General features: G+C 41.0%; 1 protein-coding gene across 30 annotated transcripts in view; it reads left to right on the top strand.

Moving 5' to 3' along the window:
• diaph2 (diaphanous-related formin 2) overlaps positions 1–21,747 on the top strand; it is a 301,435-nt gene that overhangs the window by 214,666 nt on the left and 65,022 nt on the right. For 29 of the 30 annotated variants that reach the window (XM_078100695.1, XM_078100702.1, XM_078100692.1 and 26 more), the window contains one exon: positions 1,759–1,883. In XM_078100695.1, coding sequence (XP_077956821.1) covers positions 1,759–1,883 — 125 coding nt within the window. Of the gene's footprint in view, positions 1–1,758; positions 2,801–21,747 lie in introns of those variants that run through there. The other variant, XM_078100712.1, reaches the window with a different exon arrangement.

Raw genomic sequence — 21,747 nt, 5'->3', positions numbered from 1 at the left:
CATATCAATAACTGACGGAATCTGACCACAGAGTAGTTTCATATGCTGTCTGTTATTCACACAAGTTCACTTGCCCTTCAAATTGCTTTTGTCTTTCTTGTTCCCTTTTGTCTCCCCAATGCATCACAGCGTGTGCAGTTATTTGTTTTGCTTGACATGAACGCCAATGAAAGCACACAGGAAGTTGAGAAGAAGAATTTAAAGTTTGTCTCGCTAACTTGGAGGCTGATACTTTTGGGGTCATTGAGCGACACTGGCGGGCCTTGCAACACACGTTAGTGTTAAATGTGTTACATGTTCAAATAGTTTTGCAGGATAACCAGCACGTTATATATATACACACACACCAGTTAATACATCTATATGTCAGTTTTTCTCAACTGTAAGTACTTCCCATGTAAACAAATGTCAGAGTCGTTGTCCCATTAGTCCTAAAATGGCTCCACCAACGTTAACTTGTTTCTTGGCTACCTTAATCAGTGGTGCAGAGTGCAGCCAAAATATTTCCCCAAGAAATCACTTATGCCAAAAGCAACTACCAAAAGTCACCATGAATGTGACCTTCAAATGACCCACCTTCATATTAATGTAATTGTTTCGTATCTTTCATCCACCTGTCCACATACCACAAGGTGTTTTTACTGCGATCGTAACGACAGCAGCATGTGGATCTCGGAAGCGAATGCGGGCCGACCTGTGGTTTCCTCACTGTGATCCCCGGCAGTAAGCTCTGTTAGAATTGAGGAGGAGAGGCGGTGAGATTCCCTTTCACAGGATCTGTCCAGCCGGTCGGCTAGCTGTAAGGTCCATTAATGGAGGTGCCCTCACCCCTTGCTGTTATTCTATATTTTTTTCTAGACTGATCACAACCGGCAGTTTGTGTGTCTGCTTGTGTGTACTCTACAGTCGGAATGGTCTTTAGATACCGTTTGTGCTCGTGTTGAAGGTTGTTTCAGTGTGCCTCGGGGTGCCTGTGATCCACAATCGTGTCAGTCAATCTTATCGTCAAAAAAAGACGGTGAGAAAAAAAAGGACATTCAGGCTATAGAATTGATGTGAAGCTAGACGTGGTTGACCCGTATGTCATTGATGCCATATATCTTGACAGCTTGTCCATTACCCAAATCCTCACTCCCTCAGCACTTCCATTACAGTCTAGTGGATGGGCCGACCTTGCAGACGCGTGGGCAGTGAAGGTTAAATCACATATGTTGATGATGAGCGCTGTGTTTATCGGGCCTTATTTTGGTTATCAATCAGTGTCTAAAGTAAATCACGATGGCCAGCTGTGCAATAGGATGGACCACATTATAGACATACGCCTCCTGCATTTAACCTCTAATTAAATGTTTTCTTTTTTTTTTCTTTTCCAGGCTGATTTTTAAAGACCTATATACAGTATGAGGTTGTTCAATAGGACTAAAACTAACACGGTTCTGCCTTCATGCTCTTGTCCCGTCTGATCCCCTAAGACACTGCCTACTGTTTGAAGTCTGGACTTGAAAGGCCTCATCTAAATACTGTGGATTCCACAGCAACTCTGCAAGCAGTGATTACAGACTGATTAATGAGCCGCACACAAACTGTACACACACGTTTACACACGGACGCTTTCTAGGCCACACACAAATGGATTAGGCAGGAGTCAGTATGTCAAAACGTACCGTCCAACTCGGTCGTGGGTAGTTTTACTATGTGGACTCTTAACAAATCTTAATCGTGGTCAATTTATTAATTTCTTCCCTTTTTTCCCCACAGTGTCGGCTGACATCTTAAATAGCAGTTTGGCCACCATGGAACGTCACATCCAGAGGCTTGAGAACGACATCCAGAACTTCCCCAAAACCGACGACCAACAAGATAAGTTTGTGGAAAAGATGATGATATCCTTTTTCTTTTTAATGGTGGTCAATTACACGCTTTGTTTAAAAAAAAAAAGCGTTTGTGTTCAGGCAGATTAAGGTATCGTATGTGCATTTCGTGGGACAGCAGGGGCAAACAAGTGTGCTGTTCTGCCCGGCAGTGGTAAGCAGTTTAAGTCACTTGGTTTGATGGGTGGCACCCAAGGGAACGAAGGGAATGGATCCGGCTGCCTAGCTACGAGATGTTGATCGGATCTCCCCCTTCACTCCTCCCTCGCGTCCCAAGAGTGAAATCCTGCCCGTGGCTATTTTTACCGCACTCTGCCACCACTGCCTGTCCCCTGGGACACTCTAATAGGGACTCTAGCCCCTCACACCAACTTATCGCCTATCCGTGATTTCATCTCCTGACCGGCCACGAGTGTCTCCACACAACCATCTGTGCATCTCTCACGGCGCCTCTCCTCTTTCGATAACAAAGTGTTTCACTTAAAGCCAAGCGTCTCTGCTCCCAAATTGAATTAGCCATGTCTCTGCACTTTCTTGAATGCCCTTTTCTGAGAGGGAAGGTCCTCATTGTATAGGTGTGATCAATGTCTGAAAATCAAGTTTGTTGTCAATACCCTGAGGCGAGGGTGTCTTTCATGGGGAGGAAAAAAAAAAGCAGTCAGCAGTGTCTTCTTGGCTTGTCTCTAGCAAGGGAAGACAGAATTACTCGAGTAATTTAAGAAGTGGGTAAGTGTATCCATATGCCCGGCGCCCTCGTGTAATATAGAATTTAACCTGATTTTTGCTTCCTTTTATCTGAGATTTATTAAGGCTGAGTTTGCACATTGGGTAGTTTTAAGAGTAATAGCCTCCTAGCACATTAACAATCGGCTCACAATCAAAGAAGGGCACTTACATTTTTGTGTGATTAAAAAAAAAAAAAAAAAAACTGAAGCAAAGACCTCCCTGGCGGCGACTCGGAGGCAGAGCAGGCAGGAAAGCCTGCCCGCGCCCCAATGTCAGTATTGATTCCCGGGGTCCTCCGAGAACCAGAGGCTTGAGTGAGAGGAAATGGAGAAGTGAAGATATACTGCAGCATTCCTCTCCTTCACTGTCTGGAGTTCCTCCCCGGAGAATGGCAGAGAGAGGCTGGCTCGGGCTGACCTGGAACTTCCCCTTTCGCCGCTTCCCACCTGATCGAGTTTTGGCTCTAGGAAGGATCCCTAATAAGATTTAATGAGATCTATTTCGGTTACTGCCTTATTTAAAGTAACCGCCAAAAGGAAAGCACTGACGATATATATATATATATATATATATATATATATATATATATATATATATATATATATATATGTATGTATGTATATATTTAATTTTCAATCTGCTCTTTGTTCCCTTTGGAGTGTCTTGATTTTTCAACTGGCTGAATTGCTTCAGTTGTACATATTTTTAAATCATACTTTTCACTGGTGTAACTTGTGGAATGCAGACACATCGAAGCACTAGGAAGGATTCAAACAAATAAAGAGTTTTTCTCGGTTCCTTTTCTTGATATTCACACTACAGTGTGTGATGTCATTACACTAGAACTCTGCAATGTCATTTTCCGTAGTGCCTTTGGTTCGTTTGTTACACCAGGATGTTTGCGTTCATATATATATATATATATATATATATATATATATATATATATATATATACACACACACACACACACACACACACACACACACACACACACACACACACACACACAACGGTGTGTCTCACCTTAAGCCATTTTTCTGAAGTCTGTCACCAAGGACAATATTTTCTACTGTCTTAAACCTTCCAAGACATTTATTCCCGGGCTGTTTCCATGCAGGAGAAAGAAAGCCCTGACTGTGCTTCCTTTACTGAGTTTTTTAGTACTGGTTGTGTTTGCAATGAGCTTAGGTAGCACTCTAATCTGTGTTGCACAGCAAAGTGTTGGAACAATGTCAGTGTGAAATACAGTGCGGTATATTCCTGGTTGGAATTCCCTTTGGTACACATATGATAGCAGTCAAGGTAATCATACCTCTTTAAACTTTTCCTCTGGATTAAAAAAAAAGGATATTGGTTTCTTGAAGCGTGACAGATGGAAGAACAACAACAGCTAAAAGTCATGCATTTGACGCTTGAGCAACCCTGGAAAGTTAAGTGAAGCACTGTTGTCTCGACTGCTGGGCACTGTGATGAATGAGTCAGTCAGGGTGTGTGTGTGTGTGTGTGTTAGAGAATAAGAGTAATTTACAATGTATGTGTAGGTGAGTACATGTGTCTCTATTTCACTGTGACACGTGAGAGCGTTTTTCTTGAGATTAATTTCAGTAGGCCATGGTCACTGCAGGGTATGTTAAATGTAATATGTGCCCCAAAGCAGCATAGTTTTAATTAAACCCTCAACAATAAATGTTGTTTTGTTTTTTTCCCACCACGTATGATTAGTGTTCCTAATTTGTTAGTTAGGTTAGTTTTTTGTTGTTGTTCAGGTTTTGCCCATTAAAGTCTGATTTATGTCTGGCACAATCAATTTGTGAGAATACGTCATCTTTAGCATTTCAGATGAAATCATTCCACACAATAATAGTAAAATAACTGTATAGCAGCAGAAGCTCAGTACCAGTTATGAAATACTAAAATATAGAAGAGAATATGAGAAGAGAAAATACATAAAGAAAGAAATATGGAATGAACGGTAGAAAGCAGTGAAGAGCTTAGTGGAAGTACTTCATTTGGCTTTATTGATACATTTTTCTCTTTCCATTACTGTAATTTATGCAAATGACTGAATGGCGTGTTTGTTCAGCAGTTTAGTGATCTCTATCTGTCAGAAGTAATAGGAACCCACAAAGGCTGTAGAGTTGAGGCACAAGCCCCCAGAGAGCCCTATTTCACCATGAGGCTATGGCTATCACACACACTCACTCTCTCACACACCCACATTTACAGTTCCTGCTGAATATGACAGAGTAGAGCCGGGGGCTTTGAGCAGGACTCTGCATACTGGAATATTAATGTTGGACAGGTGGCTCGATGGGGATGATGAGAGACCGGACTGAACCTTGGGTGCCTGGACATGTCCAATACATCTCCCTCTTATGTACTCAATGCCTTAACCCAACCCGCTGATATTTAGCCTAACCTTTTATTTCCCAGAAGGCCAGAGTCAGAGCCCATTATTCTCCCCAACTACCACACATTGAATGACGAGGAGCTATGCTCTGGGGCCGGCTTCATTAAGATATATTAGAATGGGCTTACACATTTAGCCAGTCTTCATTTTGTTTTTTGGGACACTCTAATGTGGAGAGTGACAATCAGGAAACAGAATTGGAAATTGTGTGATTTCTTGGCTTGTTTGTTGTATCATGAACGTTTTCATTGAGAGGTTTTCTTTCATTAATTCATTTTTATAAACACATTTAATACTACCGTTTTTTTTCTTCTTTTTTTCTCAGAAATAATTAGTTGTTTTCCCCTGTGCTTGTGTATGTAAGTATGGTTACACAGTCATTTAGCCCTCTCAGTAAAATGGCTATGTATAGGATCCAACATCTACAAAGACAAATGAATGGGGCTGAGTTGCTTGAAGCCATCGCTCATGGCCTTAATTCGCTCAGAATTTCATTCAACCTCCCTAAAATAGTCAAAGACTGGGCGGCATTGTCCATCGGATGAGGAGAGATATTTGATAGCTATATAGCTGACGTTTATTTGTTCAATCCAAGTCACAATCAAAGTCTGTCTTTGGGGAGACCAACTTCTTAACGAATATCATATCGACCTCCTTCTTGAAAATGTCCTGCTGTCTTAAAGAAGTCGCTGTTCAAGCAGCAATACAGATTTACAGTACTTACCTGTCGATCAAGATCAATAAGGAGCCTCAAGTTACGTGACCCTACAAAGCTCACCCTTCCACCAGTGCCAGGTGCGCACACCAACCTTTTATCTGCCCATAAAGTGTCAGGCCAGTCTAGTGTTAATTTTGGCAGCTATTTTTAATTTAGTCTTAGTCTTTAGACGAAAAATGCATATTAGTTTTAGTCACATTTAGTCATTTTAATCCTTCTTAGTTTTAGTCTAGTTTTCGTCGACGAAAACTCAGAACATTTTAGTCTAGTTTTTGTCGACGAAAACTAGACTAAAATGTAATTAGTTTTAGTTACATTTAATAGCCATATTAAACTCCTTTTCTTCCCCTCTCAGGCCCAGGGACCCCCTGTGTTGTGTCTACAACTGCATAATAGTCTAGCTTGCAGTACTTGGTTGTCCATTAGATGTCCCTCCTAGGACAGGTCTATAGCAGGGGTTGGCAAACTTTTTGACTGAAATTTGACGGAGCAGCCGGACCAAGCAACAAATAGTTTTGTGTGAGCTGATATAAATGACATGTGAAAAATCATTACATGAAAGGATTTGGATTTTAAAAAATAGCAAAGCATTTATTTGCAAGGCAATTTAACAAATTGGCAAAGGTGTAACAACTTCATGAGGACCAGGGATCTAAACGCAACACTTTGTTGTCTTTGTCTGTTTACTTGCAATGCTTTTGACATCGGAAACTTCATGGTCCTTTATTGTTTCCACTGTCCCAACAAAAGAGACCCGTTAACGTCCTACCATCGTTGCAATACATTATTTTCTTGGCTTCAGAACCTGCAATGAGTTCATTATGTTAGACGCGTTTGTAACGGAGCGTCTCATCCAGCCGAGGAAACGCTGCCTGCCGTCGCCAGAGAACAGAGCAGAAAGGTCCGACAGTCTGTTAAACGGGTCTTCATGTTTCTGTGAAGCAGCGCAGCTTCCGCATGCTAACAGTCAGCTAAACCGAGACAGCTGAGCTAAACTAAGGAAGCGCATATTCAAACTCGCCGAAGCGTAAAATAGTCATCGCGGTCCGTTGTCGGTGCACAAGAACCACCGCTGCACCTCTGAGCGTTCTGGGTTCGTGGATGACGTCATCATGACACGTTAATAACCGCCGTACTTTGCCTGTCTGTTATGTTAGCTGCGTCCGAATTCAGGGGGAAAAAAGTATTGTGACTTCGTCAACCACCAACATGTTCGTCTCGTTAACGAAAGTTAGAATAGATTTAGTCATAGTTTTTGTTTTTTAAGATCGTTTTCGTCACGTCTTAGTCTCGTTTTAGTCATGGAAAAAAGGTTTGTTAATGAAAATTTTTCGTCATAGTTTTCGTCGACGAAATTAACACTGGGCCAGTCACACCTTTTCCCAGCCCCGTGGAAGCCTATAATACCAACATGCCACTGTTTTTTTCCGCCTTAAAAATCGAATGATGCACTTTTGTTGTTCTCAAATACTTCCACTTGATTTAGTTCAGACATCAGAGAGAGAGATTCACCATTATGTGTTTCTGGCTGGCCTTTGTCAAACAGCAGCAGCTTCAGGCTAGGCGTGTACAGGTGTAAACGGCATTCTCTTGTTTCGGCACCAGGCACTTAAGGTTGAATAAATGGTTGTTAGTGAAACAATTGTTCTATTTAGCAGGCTGCTGAGTTTAGACATCCCCTGGTACCGGGTTATATTGACTGGAGAAGCACAGTGTTGCCCGGAGAAGTTATTCTTCTCAATCTCACCTGTGTGTGTTTGAATGAGAGATAAATCGGATTATTTACAGAATCTTCATGTCTATTTCTGAATGTGTGTGGATTAGAGAACTGGGTTAAATAAAGATGGTGGCTATTTCGGTTGTACGTTATAATGTTTAAAGCAAGCAAAAAGTAAAGTACACAAACACCCACCCCATTACCACACATACGATTTCTCTCTTCATCGCCACCTTCCTTTCAGCCCTCCACCACCGGTCCCTCAACTCACAGTGTTTTCATCCTCTACTGAAATTCACTGTGAACTGTGTGGCCAATTAACTGAACCATAGATAAACCACAGAAGCTTTTTAATCATCAAAATGAGAAGAAACCAGTGTATATAAGTAAAGGTGCTTAAAGCAGACTATTTGGCTGCATGAATGCTGAGTATGTATCTCTCACTCCGATATGAATGTCCAGAATTGTAAAAAGCAGCAGTGCATTTCTACAAATAGTCATCTCTCATGTTGCATTCCGCATGTAGGAGAGAGTATTACAATTATAATTAATGCATTTTAATAAGTTTGTGTCTAAAACGTAAAAAAATTTGATGAAACTTGAATTATTTTTTGCAATGGTTTTGTAAAGAAGTAGCCCAAAATGTAAATGAAAAAGGATTTTCTCTTTGGTTGTTTGGGCAAGGCTGTTGTATTACCTTGATGACAATTATAAAAAACACAACATTTTTATAGTTTTTAATAACCTTAATTAGGGCAAGAACTGGCATTGCCGCAGATAGAGTCCATTAAATTAACTTCCCTAAGCATAAACGCTTTGACCAACATTTATAATTACAGCTTCAAAAAAACATTCCCTGTCTTACCTGAAAAAGTTTCAACAATTATACAGTATTTCTCCCATACTGCCCTTCCACGCTTCATATAGCACGATACCCTCACTGCTCCATTGCACATTGAGCAATTCTTTATTTACTTTTGTAATAATTTCAATTTACTCACTAGTTAGGGCTGCATCAATATTTATTTTAGATTTTGCTTGAACTTTTTATTATTAGAACAATTTTGTATTAATCCAACAAGTGTTTGTCCCAAAAAGAAAATGTATTTACTACCATATGAGGCTACGTTTCATTGGTTTATCATTTATCATGTTCATTGCTGCATTAAATCAAATTAAATTTACTCTAAATTAAGAAAAAAAACATATACAGGCAAGTCCTCACATTTAAGGATGGGGAATTTGTCATTATTTTGTAAATCACTTTGAAAATTAATTTAATGTATAATTAGTCACCAGTTAATTAATGACTAATAATTGTAGAACTCTATAAATCATTGTGTGAAAAGTCAGATTAGTGCTAAGGAAACAGATGTCCTGAATGTTATCAATAGATTTAAACACATGGCAACCTCTGAAGCCAAAGATATGAATGCAATACATTGAATTGCAGAAATTGCAGAATTTGGCTCAGACAGCTCTGCCTCTTACATCAGAATTCTGTATGAGACACATCAGCCATGTGTCAAAGTCCGATGAATCTAAAAAAAAGGATTTCACAGAACACATGTACTGTTCAAAATGCGTCTGTCGGCTGTCGTGTTCATCGCCAAAGAAAGACCGTTTTGGTGCCCTCTGGTCGTATGAGCGAATTCCCTAGAAGTTCGCCAATCAGTATCTTGTTAGGCTGTGACACTCGGCCTGATGTGGCAGCTCCATTAAGCAGTAGAGTAAGCTTGCTGACAAGCTTCCTGGACTAGAGCTCCCAGGGGCAGAAGGGGGTGGGGTGTGGGGGGGGGTGTTGGAGGGCACAAGGTACACCAATGATGTCCACTGGATCCAGGCCTTTGCTCCCAAGTGAACAGCTGTCATATTCCACTGATAAAGCCTTCCTGCCCTGCCGGTCTAAGAGGGTGTCCCGCACCCCTGAGATGCAAAATCCCTCCGTACACATGCATTCAATGTATGCATTTATTATTATACTTCCTACAGCGCCACAAAATAATATGCAGGAGAAGAGCCAATGTATTTGACGATTATAGTGTTCAAAATTGGAAATTATTTTGGTTAATCTCTTTTATCTCCACGTGTCCATGTGTTGGTCTGCTGCTTTGTCCCTGTGGCCTGGGTGTCTGCTGATTATTTCAGCTCTACAGAAAGTCGGGCAGAGGACCCAGTGGCAGCGGCAACAATCTGCACCTCATTACTTCCCCAAAAGGCCTGAGCTTAGTGCAGGGTAATAGACAGAAGCCCAGCCGCCCTCATTTGTCATGGGCTCCTGGGTTTGATGCAAAGCCCCCCTTGAGCACTTGTTGCTGAGCTCTAATCCTGCAGTAGACACCAGCCACGCTTCTCTGCTTAGCCATCCCCACTCTCCACCGTCATGGCTCATGATTTCACTTTCATTTGATGTTTTAATGAAATCCCTGAGTCTAAGTTGAATGGCAGGCCCATTGTTGGCAAATTATTCTATCAAATGCAAGTGGAAGGGAAACGTGACCAGAGTTATTTGTCTAGTGAATATGAGCCACCAAGCATTTAGTCTATTTTTCAACCCCAATAATGCAGGTTGGCTCTCAGGAAAATGCTGTCCATTTGCCGCCTGCATTATCCATTCAGGTCATTTTAAAATGAGTGAAATGTACTTAATGAAAGTAGATGGTGTACAGAGCACATATTTCTACAATGGCTGAAGTGTATTTCTGTACAAAGCAGTATAATACATTGTAGCACCATGTGTTGTCCCTTATTACGAATAAATGTGATCCACCCAAAAGGCTGAGGAAGGCTCCTTGATGAAAAGGCCTGAGTATCATTAGCGGAAGTTGCTGCGTGCGCCAGTTGAAAGCCTCTCTGAAATGTAAATCAAACTAATGCCCCAACACTAGCTCTCCTTTCCCCACAATAATGCTATTCCTTCCTTGCCGATGGTGTCGGGGGAATACAGTGTTGTTCTACTGGGCTCTCGGTTGGTCTTAACTTCACCCTCATCCTGCCCCCCTTACAGGACGCAGGGATCACTGTGTCTGACTACGACTGCGAGCCATCTCGCCTGCAGTTAGATCCTATATACGCCGTGCCGACAAGCGATTAGCTGAAGTTATTCACTGCATTTGCACGCTTTGGGGCAATTAGGCGCTTCATTAGGCAAATAAAGTGCACTAATTACCTCCCATTTACTAATTAATCTTAAGATACTGTACTTGGTCAACATTAACGTTGACTACGTCAGAAAGATGTGGCCTTTAACAGTTTCGAGCATGTACTTGTGAATAAATTAATGACTGCAAATAACACAATGGACCATCTCCCCAGTACGTCGCTGCGCAGAGTGCGCGCCCGCCGTCACAAATTTGAGGCACAATGGAAAAGTTGGTGGAGTAAGAGATCCGTAATTAAAATGAATCTGTGACAGTCAGAAACACTAACAGTTACAAACTGCAATCTGATGGTAGTCAACAGGGGATTCGCCAGTAATTGGCAAAACGAGGCTCATCAATCACACAGACGGGGAATGCTGCACAGACAGTATCCTGTCAGAGTCACCCACTGCTGGGGGAGCAGCATGACGCGTGTCTCGGGGACAGAGTCATGTAGAGGATGCCTCCCTCTCCCCCTCACCCTCCCCCGACTCTGTTTCCCACCACATGTGGCTCTCAGTAGACGTCTCTGCAACTCATTCTGACAGGCTTTGTTTTTCCCTGTCGCATTTCAAAAGTGGATTGGCTGGTATTCTCTGCCAGTCATGGCCGAGACAGAATTGTCAAAACACACTGTTGAATTCAAGCTTTTAGAGGATATTCTTTGCTGAGGACATGTGCTGGGAGGCCTCCATACTTTGTCTTTATTCAAGCAAAAAAGAAAATACTGGTAATTTTCTATTTTCTATACAAGAGACCTTGATTTTTTCTAAACTGAAATAACTTTTTATTCCAATACTGAGACCTCAGGTGTGTTAATTGGTACGGAAACTAGAACCAGTAGCCCTGAATGGGAGCATTGTTTGAACTTAAGTAAAGGAATACACAATGAGCAATGCACTGCAATGATTGAGCAAGCAAACAAATGCTGGGTCACGTAATATACCGCCATCAGTCAATGATTGACTGTTTCATCAATTGACGTTTTCTTAACCCTTCGCAGCTCCTCCTTCAACCTCTCAGAGTTAACACGGAGTCCCCAGTGTCACTATCAGGTTCCGCAGTGGGAACCAGTTGAAAAGATTAACATAGGAGCTAAAACTAGCAGATCTTAGTGTTAAAGTAAACCATCACACAAAGACAGACGATTATTTGATGATAGGTAGATGTTTATTTACCTTTCAAAGCAAAAGCAGCACCAGCGCTCATTTTCACAGTTGTTCATGTCGAAACATTTTTGAAACTTATATATCTCCTTCCAATCCGATTAGTAAATATTCCTCGATTGATCTCCCAATCTTTAATCATAACTAGTTGGACTGTAGTCATTAGGCAGTCTGTGTTTTAAAGGTTGATCTGACTAATCCCCCAGCAAAGGGTCAATTGGACTAAGCAATAAACTGCCCTTATCTGCTATGTCACTTCCTAGGCTATCATAACTAGCAATTACAAATAAATATTGGTTTATACTGCTCCATCTGTGGGCCTTATTTCACTATAGTGTCACCATATATAATTACACCCTCCCACATTTGCATTGCTGTATATTGATATCCTCATTACCTCCTTCCAATGCATCCAAACAGTTATGTTCCTTGCAGGTCGTGGTAAATGGAGTATTCACAGCTTTATATTTATATATTTTTCCAATACGGCTAAAATAGTGTGAGTCAAAACAATTACCTTGTCCATGTTGGTTTTATTGACAATTAACCTCTATTTAGCAGATGAACTGCCGAAATACGTAGGTTTACCCCCAGAAGTGCTAATGGTTGTATTGTTGATGTCTCCTCCATGGACATGATTATATGAGATTAGTTAAGAGGAACCTCTGGCTGGTGCACTGACACAGAGGGAGCGAGAGGCATTTAACACCACGCTGTTGGCTGCAATCGCAGTGACATACAAAATAAAAGAAATGCTTAGAAACATAATTGTTTATAATCCATTTCCCCCCTTTCTATTTCCGCTTTATGCTTCTTTAGGTCACACGTACACACACATACATACACTCTGAGCCCTTTCATTTAACAGAAACAGGAATGTCTGGGACACGTCTGGTACCTGAAGCTGCAACAGCTGTCCTTGAATTGACTTTCTGTGATTGATCCCTGGGCTTTTTACCTCTACGGCTTTTAGCTTTCCATCCCAGCTGAAGAACATTGGTTGGAAGTGAGGATATAAGTGGGGCGAACCGGCATCATCTGTCTGCTCTTTTTGGTGGAGGGGGTTAGAACTATAGAAGTCACCTTGACGTTCTCAATTAAGTTGAATTTAAGTTTACAATTCCTTGTTAATCCAATACAGACAGGACTTCTATCTCAGTGAAGTTAACTTCAAGCATGCTATTATACTGAATCTAACTCAGTTTGTTTGTTGCCTAAACCTAACTTGTTGTCAAGACATAAGTTTATTTTGAAGAGTTATACAAGATACAAATGGAAACCATACATCATCGCTGCTGCAGTCACAACTGGCGCTAGGGGGGAACGTGTAGGGCTAGAGACCAAACGTCGGTATTTGCCTGGTTGTGAAAGTAAAACTTTTAAAGGCGTATTAACAGTGTCCTTAAACTTCTTTTGGAATCTATCTATACACCTCATCCCTTTCAAGCCAAGAATTCAGAAATGTTTTAACACACTAACAGCAGTTGCAAATGTAACACATGCAAGCACATACCTGTCCACCTATGAACTGGAGGGACTGGAGGGACACTGCGGTTTGGTGCTGCCACAGCTCAGTGGTGACAAGATGGCGTTACTTCCATCATCAAAACACCAACCTGCAGACTTTATCTTGTTTTTGTGTGTCATTAAGATCTCAAAATAAAGAGAATTTAGATAACTGCAGTTTTTATGCATTCAGTATGCTGAATGCGTTCTCGGGTCGTGTTTGTGGTGAAGGGTACAGATACAGCGGTTACGATGCCTCAGGCTTGTTTGACCAAGTGGTCATATTGTTAAACCAAAGTCAAAAGCAAGGTCATACGGGTGGATCTTAAATATAGTATATTTGCATGTACTCCGTTAGCCTACTCTTAATGTTTGCATGTACCCATCAGACTTTTTAAATACAAATTATTGATATAATGATGGGACTATGTTTATTTTACACTCTATAGTTGCATAATAGAAATTAATAATTAAAGCTAAGAGTCTTGAAAATAGGACTTTTCAAATAATGTCCATTTAAGTAGGTATTCAGGAAGCTGATTATTCAATTATATTGTAGATATTTGCGTAACACATTACTGAAGTGATGTTTTATTGCAACATCAAATAATGACCCAATGCCATTTGAATCATCATAGAATGTCTTGAGGCGATAGTGCAGTGCAGCTGTAACAGCACGGGACTCAGCTGAAAAAGCCACCCTGATCAATAGTGTAGCGCCCATACACACGTAAACACTGTTAGCTCGTGTAGCACTTTCCCTGTGGTTTGCACTGCTACTCCCCTTAGCACTGTTAGCTATACTGCCGCCTTGCCGTTTTTAGAGGCAATCGAAATGCTACTAATTTTGGATCTTGCATTTAGATAAGTATACATCAGTACCATTCCGTTTGAGGTTAAGTAATAAAGACTAAAGAGTATGCATGGATGCACACTGGCACCGTGGCTCAAAAGCTTGTCTCACAGTATCCTACAACATTTTATGGGGTTTGTTTTTCCAACTAGCCGTGACAAGAACCATCTTTAAAAGTCACCTTTTCTTATTTAGGAACCAAAATATGTTTGACCTTTGAAAGTGATAATTTTCTCAACTGTGACAGATATGCAAGTAACAAATAACCCGCAAACAATATGCATGAAAAGAAAATGTAAAATAGAGTAATTGTCAAGGATTTTGCATGCAAAATCTCATGTCAAAACCAAGGAGAGCAGACCAGGATTTATATTCAGAAGGGAGTGCTCTTAAACTGACAAATCTGTGTTTCCATTTTTATGTTCAATAAAAATAATGGGTTGTCCCACCTTTCCCTTTCCCATCCCTTTCATCAAGACAAGGGATTACTTTTAAAAATAAAAAACATTTTAAAAAATCTATTGAATTTTAGTATAATGTTAGCATTGGTATTTTACAATAAAAATAATGGATTGTACCACCCTCCCCTTTTCTCTGCATGTCATGAAGGTTAGAGAGTACCATTAAAAATCTCTTGAATTATATTTCTAATGTTAGCATTTCGATTGGATTGCCATGGCTACCAACGAAGCTTCTGCAACTTAAGACATTCAGGTCAACCTTAGTTTAAGCCTCACAGCTATGCAATCATTTATATTCATCCCATGATGGAATGTTACTTAGAAATGCAAGACGTTACAGGGAGTTTTCAGTGCCCCCATATGACTTATGTACTATATGACGAGTCTTGTTTTTTTATTGGATATCCTACACTTAAAAAAGACATTGGGCATGGTAAACACGATATACATATTAATAAATTGAATCAAAGTACATATGTATATCTTGCAACAAGCCTAATTTGATTTGTGTCCCATACACACTCGTTTATATATTTCAATAATTGCAAATTGATAATTATGATCAGGCATCTTGGCATTAGCCATGAAACGATTTGAGGTGGTTACATTGGGCTCTAGTGTCACAGGAGCTTGTACTATCGGAGAGGGATGGTTCATGTCCCTGTGAGGGGGGAGTTTTAGGGAGTGCAGGAATGTGTACCCAGGAGATTGCTGCCAGGCAGCACAGAACGATAGCCGTGAATGAGGCATTTTCTATTGAAGTGATTAAAATGATAAAGGACAGCGGCAAACTCATTCATCTCTGAGCAAGGTGATTAGGGACATTCGCTATGTGCGAGCGTGTGTGAGCAGGGTCCTTCGCTGCATGCATGTATATGTGAGAGCGCGTACATGCCTGTGTTTATGTGTCACAGATGTAGAACAACTTGTGAAATGGGACTGGCATGGAGGAGGCCAGAGAGATGTGGAGCAATGCCCACAGGATGGCCGCGTCTTTTCATTGTGTATCCGAACAGACAGACAAATATTTATCACCACCCCACCACCGTCTACATTCTACATATCAACTTGACCTTCATCAGAACAAAGGAAACCGTTCCTCATTTCCGATTTAGTGATGATTTTTGACCATATTTAGATTTTTAAAAGTTTGTCCCCTTGGTCCAGCAGATTGTACGTATTTATGTGTGTGCCTGGCTGTAATGTGCCTGCTTTCTATATTGCAGTAGGTCATGAGAAGTTGGAACTTTATTTTGATACTACAAATATTTATATTCTCTCTCCACGAGGGGTGAACCCTGCCTTTGTACCCTAAATGTATGTACGGCTAGCCTCAATGGCCTTGTTGCCAACACATAACCTCTCTTAAGTAGGTATGTGGCTGCAGCCAGTTAGCATTGGCAGCTTTGGGAGGACGTTGATTTGAGGGCCTTTGGTTCATGTTCCCATCTTCTTTCTCTCTCTCTCTTTCACTCTCTTTGCCTCTCCCATCAAGCACTCTAATCTTCTCAATGCCATCCACACTCACCGTTCATCTCCTGCCTTCTGGATTGGTTTCACACAGTGATCCCCTCACTGACCAGACCGACGAATCAACAATTAACCTCTAAGGCTGACCTGAAACATCTCAAACCTTCCCCCATCCACATCCGTATTGGCCTCTAATAGATTTCTAACAGATAGAAAAAAGTGGATTGAATTTTCTCTGTCCAACCTTTAGGCTCTGTGCAGGAACACTGTTCAGGTTGTTGTGTTTTTTTTTTTTTTCCTTGCTAAATACCACGGTCGTGACTGCGGTACCTGATGCTGTCTGAGCTGAAGGAGTAATGTTATGGCCAGCCTAGTGATGTATTGTGCCAATGTGTTAAAAATGGCATCAGGCTTTTCTGACTTCATGGAATGATTCTACCAATTGCCCCTCCGTTACCATCCTGTACAAGCCTTCCATTTTGGTTATTGTCCTAATAGCTAAAAGGCACTTTGCTGGAGCCAGTTTGAGTGAAACTGTATTCTCCATGAAGAAGATATAATCCCTGTGTCATCCAATGACACTTTCGCCATTTTTGCAGGATTTACAGCTCCTGCAGAATCTATTCTTTCTACCTCATCCATACCCTCACATATGCATGTGGATATGCTTTGCTGCAGACCGACGTTAGCGATCCACGATTAGCATCTCACTATTTGTTTTACTGGAGCTCAGATGCCTCCTAAGCGACCTTTCAGCGCACCACTTTTGCACTCTATGCATGGTGTATTCTTATCCAATATGTCTTAAAATGCACCTGTGAAACCTCAAAAGTGAGTGTTTAAATCATGGAGTCTTCACATATGCTTTGCTGAAGTGCGGGTGCACGTGTGTGTGTGTGTGTGTGTGTGTGTGTGGTCATTGTGTTGGTAGTTGAAGGAGATCAGATTGTAACCAGTAAGGTAATGATTCATAAGACAGCCAGTGGGATTAATCCACTAATAGATCTCTTGCGAGATAACCTAATCCCCCAACAATATCTCCTTATCATATTACAAGTGAACTATGTACAGAATGGGTTTCTCTATCCACAAATGAATACTAAGCCCTATACTTACCTTTAAGCTTATTAGATTTGATCTGAAACAGAGCAGTATCAAGTATTCTCCCAGATGCAAGGCTGATCAGAGATAATACTCCTGTAAGCCTATCTGAGTTTAGTTTTCATTTCACAGTCTACCGACTTTTGGGCTTTTTATATAGAATGGTATATATGGTATATGCTTTTTGTTGTTGTTTTCCAGAGCTATATAAGTAAAAAAACATTCATGAAATAACTAAATGAAATGAATTCAGTGAACAGTACTTGGAGGACAGTAAATACACTATGTAATCTGTTCGTTGAGGGCTTCTGTCATCCACAGAGATCACAAGAGGGGGCTTGTCAATGGCAAATGAAAGTTAGACTTCTTTTCAAGGTGCGGATTGGAGATTAGCAGTAATACTTTACTCCGTCCGCTTTTCACAGAGATGATACGATTTGCAAAAGATGAGACCTCCCTTTTCCCCGTCTTACTCCCTCTGTCTCCCTCACCCATATATAACTGCCTCGTCCACCCGCTCACATGTTATCCCACTTCTTTCTTCTCTTGATCCCTTTCTTTCAGATTAACTAAGCTTGAAAGTGGGTTACTAACTCTTTTTAGGATTCCAAAAGGAAGCGATTGTATGAGTAAGTAGATCTTCAGAGCCCCAAATGTCTCTGTGTTGCCTAGTTTGCCTGAGTCCCAAGGCAAAAGCCGGAGCCCTTCATTTTGTCACCACAAATGTAAGTTTCCCTGACTTAAAATACTTTAGTTAATAGCAGTAGTCTTGTATGCACCACTTAAAGAAAATTCAGAAGGAAAGGGCTAAAAGGCCACATTTTCTCAGAAGGGTTATTATACATTATATGACTGTAATATGTAGGGCCTCTGTTGTAAAAAAAAAAAGTTTTTTTTTAATAAAAGCCTTACAAATTAGTTGCAAGGTGAAAGCATCTCATTATCTGTCATGGCTTTAGCACCTTTTAGTTATTTTTGATAGGCTGCCAGACCTTTTTATATTTTCGATAGTTATCGACATGTTACAGATCACTAGTTAATAAAGGAATGGATGCTTAATTACTGATGTTTTTAGGTATTTTCCCCAAAGAGCATCTTCTATCCATTATAATGGCGGTTTTTAGGAGAACCATATATTCTTCAATGCTCTGCTGGAGCATTGGGAGATGGGATAAAAATGTGCATTTATATCTTTTTTTTCATATCAACAGCTCAAAATACATTTTTATAATATTTAAACCTCTTATATGTATTGAATTTACAATACTGGCTTTTAAAATAAACAATATTTCAGTTTTTGTTAATTGGTGGTTAGTTTAACTTCATCTGGCCAAATTAAACCCACCGGGGAAAAAAACACAGCACCAATGCATATGCAGCCTGTAATGAGGGGTCCGCTTTAGGGTTCAGAAGCCAAAAAATGGTTGACAACCGCTGGGCTGTATGAAATGAGTATTGATGTGCTGGTATCTACACATAGCTATCGAGACACAGTCCATGTCCCGCGTTCTCACATAGTGACACGATTTTGATTTGACTGCTGTAACTGCACTTATCTCAGCTCTCGTCTCATTACACTGTGTCGGCGCGCGCTCGATGGGTTCGAATACGGCCTCATGATTGTTTCCCACTGCTTGTTATTAGTGCAGCATCAAAGCAAGACTTGGTAAACACATTTGCATTTTAATGACTGATATGGATTGTTCTCCTGCTCAATACCGCCGTCAACCTGCACACATAGATAAAAAGTGGGCAGCACCTCGTCTAGTTTATAACACCTTCCAATCACACCGTACAGTAAGTGACAATTAGAAGTCGGAGTCGGTAAGCGCATAGAGGACTGCTTTATTTCAGAGAGGCAGCAGAGTGGCATATCAAATCCCAAGGGTTTTGGGTGACAACAGGCCAAGAATAAACCTTTTTTTTTTAAGTCCTGGATATGGTAATTACAAATATAACTGGGTAAATGTGTCCACGTTGTGGAATGGCGCAGTTAATGTTAATGAAGAGAGACTGAGCGGCTGGAAATGATATCTCAGAGCACAAACGGATGACATCGGGGCAGCAATCAGTACTTGAGGAGGCAGATCATTTTTGTGTTGCAAACTCATTTTCTTCCCCCTGCCACCTGCACAGAATGATGCTACCCATTAAGGAGTGTTTGCCACTGTGGGCATGTAATCTGATGCAAATTAGACCAACAGTCTGCCAAATTGAGCGGTTTGAGGAGGTAACACAGCCGAGCTACCTACCTGTAATATCGTGGTGTGTTTGTGTGTTACTCAGATTCCGGTCTTCATTCCCGACATTGAACACTGATCTCAGTGTCTTTGGATGCCATTTTCTTATGAAAAGTCTCCACAGCAATGGATTCCTGTTACGTTTGCTAAGGAAGTGGTGAGAATTTGATGTGTGCCTTTTCCACCAAAAACTGACAATGAGATTGTTTACAAATGTCCAATGCTAGTGCCTCTTTAAATATGTGCTCAGACAGTCTATGAAAGCGTCCTCCTCCAAGTCCAAGACAAAGACATGAAAAAAGACAATGCTCCCATTGTCTATTTACTCCTATTACACAACAAGCTTTTGGTTCCCTTTTTACACCGCTTTCTCTCAATGTTTTTTGTTCCTGTTGGGATGATGCATATTTCTTGCTGGGAGAGGAATTCATGTATCACAGCAGAGATCATCTGAGCTAATGTTTACTTCAGCAGTCCACTCGCTGTTAAGATCCTGTTCTTAAATGTGAACAAAGCCTTCAAAACCTTTTTGCTATGTCACCCATCGACAACAAATTAAGCCAATAACAATGATGTTCACAGATGCGATTGTTTCTGGGTAGGAAAGAAAATATAATTGGCTAAATAAAGTGATGTTTAGAAGCAGGGGTTCGTGTTTTAATAACAGATTAAATTAAAAAAATGTTGTTACTGACACTGATGTTTTTTTCACTTCACAATGGCAGACAGACTGGAGGCTGAGAGGAGGGCAGTTGGGAAGCCTCTAATTTATCTATTTGTGTGCGTTTTCCTCCCCACACTAGAAGGGTTAGGAGGCTGTAACAGGGCCCGGCTGCACATGGGGGGGTTGTGTTTAGTGGTGGCATTGATTTTTATAAAAGGTTGCGCAGCGGGGAGACTAGGTAGGCCTTTCAACCGTAGCTCTCACCAAAACACATTATGTCAAGCCAACTGTACCCTCTCTTTAATCCCAAAACCCCTAAATGGATACAGTATGCATACAGTATTTCCTTCATCAAGTATCAAGCTGTATATATTCTATGTGGCTGAGTGTTAACCCCTCTTTTCTGGGTATTCTGATAATGCTACCGCAATGCAGATTTATATCTAATCAGTTATGTTCACAGGCTGCAAGGTGCCCTGTATAGAAACGGAAGGTATTATTTGTTTGGTTGTAAGCGCTCAGTGGCATGACGTTGTTCCCCTAGTGTACATTGTGACATTTAACAGCCTAAGATCATTCTTCATGTATAGTCAGAACATTTTTTGCTCATATTTTCCCACCATTTTCTCCTCCCCGTCCTTCCCAACAGAAACAGCGCAGGAAGCTGCCGAGATCAGCGATAACGGAGAAAAAAGATGGATTGGCGGGTTTCCGTACTTAGTTTGATATGTTGGTCAGGGAGGACCGAATAGGAAAGAGCGAATAGAAGTAACAAAGAGACAATGAGATGAAGACAAGATGAGATACTTGGTAAAAAGGACAAAATCCTTTCGTGAGTGCAAGTTGGAGGACACACACAGGCAGGAGCAGTTCATTTACTGCCCCCCCCCCCCCCCCCCCTCTCCTCTTCTTTTCTCTCCAGAGGGATTCTTGTCAGGGTCAGGTATGGAGATAAACTAACTTGGACACAAAGCATCCACTATTTCTCCAATGAAATTACCACCAAAAGCACTGGACCTTTAGTCAGCACTTTCCATTCTGTCAAAATTGTGACTAAGCCACGATTGTCATCATTTGGAAGACAATTTTGTAAACAATGAGTATAAATGCTGTGGTGTGATTGTACTTCATGGTCCCTTTTTGTTAGTACATATGTATGCGTGAGTCCGTGTGCTGCTGCACACATCTATTATCCTCCAAACAAATAGATTGTATGTGCCAGTTATCTGTCACTCATTAGGTAGCATTCAATGTCAAATCCCCAAATCTCCTTGCCTTTTAGCGAGCGCATCTCACTGTATTCCGCCTGTCATTGTCATTGCCTGCAGAATGCCGTCTAGCAGTTTTCTGACTGGTGAGTCACACTAAGCTCCTCTGTCTTCCTGCTGTGCCACATGACAGAAAAACTCTTGGGGTGATCATTTTATCTTACTCTTGATTGCCAGATAATTATCAGTTAATTATTTAGAGCCTTAAATTAATTTGCTAAAAATAGCCTCTGTGCCTCTGCGTTGCCAATGGAGACTGCTCCATTATTCTTTTATGGACTGCGTCCCCTCTTCTCCAGCCCCACGTGTTTGACAACTACCTCTGCCACTCATGCCTGAGTGTAATCTAATCAAAGAGGAGGATGTCCTTTTGTATTTAAAGGAACCCAATTTAAGCCTAATGCTCCATGGCTGATTGTTCGAAATGTGCTAT

This window comes from Gasterosteus aculeatus, chromosome 4 (assembly GCF_964276395.1).
Source record: "Gasterosteus aculeatus chromosome 4, fGasAcu3.hap1.1, whole genome shotgun sequence".
Classification (NCBI taxonomy): Eukaryota; Metazoa; Chordata; class Actinopteri; order Perciformes; family Gasterosteidae; genus Gasterosteus; species Gasterosteus aculeatus.
The sequence above is the reverse complement of the archived record's forward strand: the minus strand, read 5'-3'. Positions and strand labels throughout refer to the sequence as shown.